The 4,549-nt window shown below is 39.6% G+C and overlaps 1 protein-coding gene and 1 non-coding gene across 3 annotated transcripts; both read right to left on the bottom strand.

Annotated features, from left to right (window-relative positions):
* Positions 1-386: 386 nt before the first annotated feature.
* Positions 387-2,775, bottom strand: LOC118033802 (uncharacterized). 2 transcript variants are annotated; one of them, XM_035038908.2, is made up of 2 exons: positions 1,150-2,775; positions 387-1,116 (listed from the first exon to the last, which is right to left on the bottom strand). In XM_035038908.2, the coding sequence occupies exons 1-2, from the start codon at positions 2,458-2,460 to the stop codon at positions 496-498; spliced, it is 1,932 nt and encodes a 643-aa protein (XP_034894799.1). In that variant the 5' UTR covers positions 2,461-2,775; the 3' UTR covers positions 387-495. The 2 variants fall into 2 exon arrangements, with proteins under 2 accessions (XP_034894799.1, XP_034894798.1); XM_035038907.2 differs by having other exon boundaries at positions 387-2,772.
* Positions 2,776-4,075: 1,300 nt separating this feature from the next.
* On the bottom strand, positions 4,076-4,159 carry TRNAL-CAA (transfer RNA leucine (anticodon CAA)). The gene has a single exon. It is a non-coding gene; the product is annotated as a tRNA-Leu (tRNA).
* Between the last annotated feature and the right edge of the window lie 390 nt (positions 4,160-4,549).

The following is a 4,549-nucleotide window of genomic DNA, read 5'->3' as shown; positions in this document are numbered from 1 at the left end:
ATACATAACACAGTAGTGAACCAAAATGGATTCAATACGAATGTTTCTCATACGTCAGTTAAACATATGTCTGAGTGCGTGTGCATGCTACTTATTGTTTCCCTTTTCTATGATGTAGCGATATACATTTAAGCAGGATGTCTTTTATTTTACTATAAGCAAATTGTGGTGCAACAGGATGAAGTATTCAATTTATATTACAGTGCTAGGATGTTTTTCATAGCAATGATTTTATTTTATTAATGTTGAATTTCAATTTCATTTGAAGTTTCCTTTTTCTTTTCTGCGACAGTTTCTTTGTTTTTTTGTTTCATCATCTTTGAGACCACTTTAAGAGATCTAATTAATTTCACCATGTTCGAATGTAATGAAGGTGTTCACATGTCTCCGAGGTATACTTTTATTCTGCCACTATATTAACGCATTGTAACAATGTGTTTGTTACATTAAGAATTCAATTACGATAATATTAAAGAATAAAACAATAAGTGCAAACTAAACCTCTATTGTCATCTGATTAAGAGCTGTATATCTCCACCTCTCTTTCTGCACAAAGTCTGCATCCAGGAACCGTGAAACAAATGCCCAGAGTTTGTAAACGTCCTCGAAATTTGTCAGGAACCCGAGGGCAGCTGTGACAACAGAAATTCCTGAATAAAGTTTATCTCTCTTCCCATTTAAAACTGCTCCTCCTTCACTTGTTCTAGTCTCTAATATCTGCTCCCTCTCGTGTTCATACTTGTTTGAGAACACAATGTGGTGCAAAAATCCACAACTTAAAGAAATGTTATTTCTATCAGCAAGCTTCTGTACAATGGCAGGATCTATCTTTTCACCTTTCCAGTCAAATACGTTGAATGCCACTGCTGGTCCTCGATCAAATTTTACCTTTGGTCCATAGATTCTGACTAGGGGATGCCCATTTTCTGAATGTGGATGTTGAAGACTCGTTAATGCATTTACCAACCAGTTGATGAGGTACCTTGCTCTGGTACTGATTGATATCAGGCCCAATGAATCTGCATGATCCAAGCCTCTACATTCAAGATATGAATACCCACTTCCATTGCTAGCAATGATTTGGGATTGGGAGGATTCAAATGATGCCACTGATACCTCAATTTCTGGTGCCTTTTGTTTTACTGATACCTCAATTTCTGGTGCCTTTTGTTTTACTGAAACCTCTTTGGTTTCTTCTAGTTCAGAAGTTTTCTCACTTGTCTGCTGCCTGGACATAGGACCTGAGGAGGAGCCTTGCAAACTATCATCATCATGTAACTCTTGTTTCGCTTTTTCTTCAGTTTCTGTGTCGTCATTAGCTGACTCTTCTGAAATTTGAGAAGGTCGCCTAGCTGGGACAAGCCTCACTAAGCCTGTACTAGTTGAATCCTTTATAACTGAAGAACTGGATTTCTTCACAAATAGACAGCCAAAACCAGATGGGTTTTCACCAAAAACCTTGAAAAAAGAGCAGATAAGAAAATCTGGCTTAAAGAGGGAGAGGCCCAGGGTCTCCATATCCTTGGGTCCTAAGCCACAAGCATCAAGCAAGACATGCCATCCATTTTCCCGAGCCATGTTCATCCAGAGGTATGAATACCTAGCTCCTGTCATCCTTGATTGAAGTGGGAAAACAAATAGTCCCCTCCTATTCTTCCTCTTACTTCTTACCTTCTCTAGCAATTTCCCTGAATGTATTCTTAAACTCTTCCATGAGAATTCAGCTGACATGACCCGTGCTCCTCTGTTCTTGGATCTTTCTATCATGATTTTCACTGCCTCGTTCTCATGGTCGTATACTGTAAGAAGGTTGTGATTTGACTGAAATGGATAAGAGTCTGCAAGAAGTTTGAATGCGGATGACTGGTTGGCAGTGAAAACCATCGCGTAATCATCTTCAGAGAGATTCATTAATGCCATAATTCTTTTCTGTATCTTGCATTCCATTTCCGATTCTTGGCAACCGTACTGTATTTGAGAATGTAAGTTTGCTGCCTTGTAGGAAATGCCAAAGAAGGGCGTTTCTAAACTTGAGGAATATTGCCGTAATGGAAGGGAAGAAGATGATGTTGAGGCAACTGTAGCTTCCCGAGAGTAACTTCGTTGCTGAGAGTATGAGAAGAGGCCATGGCCAATATAATCAAGACAAACATGGTTGGACAGGGAGAGATGGTAGTATTCTTCTTCTCGGATTTTGTCAGCCTGATCAGTCTGAGAATACAGTGGAAATGCTTTGGTGAAATAGGAGAATGATTCTTGCAATGAAGGGAAGGACTCATGATTGGTGAATTGAGAGTTTGGATACATCGATGACGCCATGGCAACTTCAAAAACATGGCGGGATGAAGCAGCAGTGGTTGTGGATGTTGAACTCTGGGGCTCAGGAATCCCAAGAAAAGGCAATTGACATAAATTATGGAAGCAGGCTTGCGAGGCCTCTCCAGTGCAAGGTGAATGCATCTCCTTTTCTCCTTCCTTTTCTGTCCACACCAGATTTATTGTTCGTGTTTTTCTCCCTCTATTAACTTCAGATTTGATTTTTTCCAATCAAAACAAATCATTGAGCATTTACTGTTGTGTAGGTTGGAAAAGTCAGATAGTGGGTTTCCTAGTCGTTGGGCCAGTCCACCATGTCTTTCATTTTGCACGAAATTACCCTCGTTTTTCCTTACCACGAATGTGGAATCTAACTTAGAGTCCTACACTATCAGCTTGCTTTGATTTTAGACTTTTCAAGTGCGAAAAAGCTGTAATAGAGGACCTTTCGCATGCTCTGTGATTTAAGGCCCTGTCTCCTTGAAAAAAAACTCAGATGTCCAGTTCAATCTTGTCTTTCTCCTTTACCTCATCACACTGATCTCAAATTTATTTAATTTAAATCCCACTCCACCAACAAATGAAGTGGTTGTAATACTTTTCGAATGGATAAAAAAGCTACATTTAGTTAACATTTGAAATACTTGTCTTGAAGTTGTGGAGATCCAAAACAAGCAGAGAGGGGCAGGGTAAACTTTTGAAGTGGCCGGCATTATCTATCTAGGTTTCGAGTTCCTTCGGAATGATTACAAGTCTCCGACTTTTCTTATGATCGACAAACACTAATACCCCTTGTATTTGTATATGACATTTTCAACGCCTTGTCCTGTCATTTTCAATTTCGTAGTTTTTGCCCCACCAACACGAGCTCATTTCTCATAAAGTTATTCCAGAGGACCCCCCTAGCCAAGTCTTCCGAGTCTGAAAGTTTTGGAACTATACGGGAAGTCTCCCTTTCGATGCTGGCGCATCAACTTGGCGATCCCGATCGCCCTCTTCAGGGTTGAAAAACGAAAACTCTCCGTGGAATAATTTGATATTCTGAGAACCCAAAGGTAGAGTTTTCACCAGTGGTTTAGCCTGTGATTGGTGATTTTACAAGATTTGCGATTAAGTTGGCTGGTTACTTGGATAATACTGGATCGATTCTTGAGGAAATCCCGAGCTTCGGAGTTGGGACGATTCATTTCTTCTGATTCGAATTTGTTAAACCAACTCGACCTGCTAAATCATTGATGGTGGTTCAAAGATCAACTCAAACGCCCCTAAATTCTTATCTCAAGCTAATGCATGAAGCCGGAAGAGACGAGACGATTTGGCTGGTAGCCTTGTGTTGGGGGAATACATCATTATCCGAATAGTAATCTATCGTGGATTTGTGGTCCTTCTCGTTTCCTGAGTCATCATTTGTCCTCTAGGGGGGAGGGAAAAGCTCATCTCACCATTAATTTGAAACGTATTTGCCACTCCTAAAATCAACAAGTTTTAAAATGAAAAAAATAAAATTCAATGAGCTCACAAATAAAAGTATATGGCGCGATTCATTTGTTCATGTGCGAGTTCATGCAGATTCTGTTACTAGTCAAACCTAAAGGGGCTGCGTTTTCCAAGCAATGAGCTTATTGTTTTCCAAGCAATCACTGAAAAGCCATTAAAGTTAAATTATTAGTCTTTACTTCTGGAAAAAAATAACATCTGAAGAGTCATAAAAGTCGCATAGGAATTATTATCTAAAAAAAACAGAAAACAAAACTCTATCTGTCAGAAGTGGGATTTGAACCCACGCCCTCTCACGAGGACCAGAACTTGAGTCTGGCGCCTTAGACCACTCGGCCATCCTGACACTGTTGATCAACTTCGTTTAAGTAATTATTTATAAATAAGTATTAAAAAATAAGCGAAAAAGGAATAAAAATTAAAAAGATGGTTGAGAGCGGGCTTTCAACCCACGCCCTTTCGGACCAGAACCTTATTCTGGGGCCTTACACCATGTCAGCTTTTAGTTTATGCTCGCAGGAAAAAGTTTAATAAATTTCTGGATTTGGGCTTCGGCTATGACTCCAAGGGAGGCCATGTATTTGATTATTCTTTTGTGAAAAGAGGGACTTCGTGGAAAATTGGAGCTGAAATCTGAAGACACTGCTTAAAGGCGCTTGTGGGTACTGAAATTAAAGGTAGAAGATGCACAAACGCCGTTGGGTGAAGCTTTTTCATAGTTTAAACAAAGAATAAT

This window comes from Populus alba, chromosome 1 (genome assembly GCF_005239225.2).
Source record: "Populus alba chromosome 1, ASM523922v2, whole genome shotgun sequence".
Taxonomy (NCBI): domain Eukaryota; kingdom Viridiplantae; phylum Streptophyta; class Magnoliopsida; order Malpighiales; family Salicaceae; genus Populus; species Populus alba.
This window is presented reverse-complemented; position numbering and strand designations above follow the sequence as displayed.

What these genes read in the sequence shown, in the direction of transcription:
- LOC118033802 (XM_035038907.2), bottom strand. Translation starts at nt 2,460, where the DNA reads ATGCATTCACCTTGCACTGGAGAGGCCTCGCAAGCCTGCTTCCATAAT.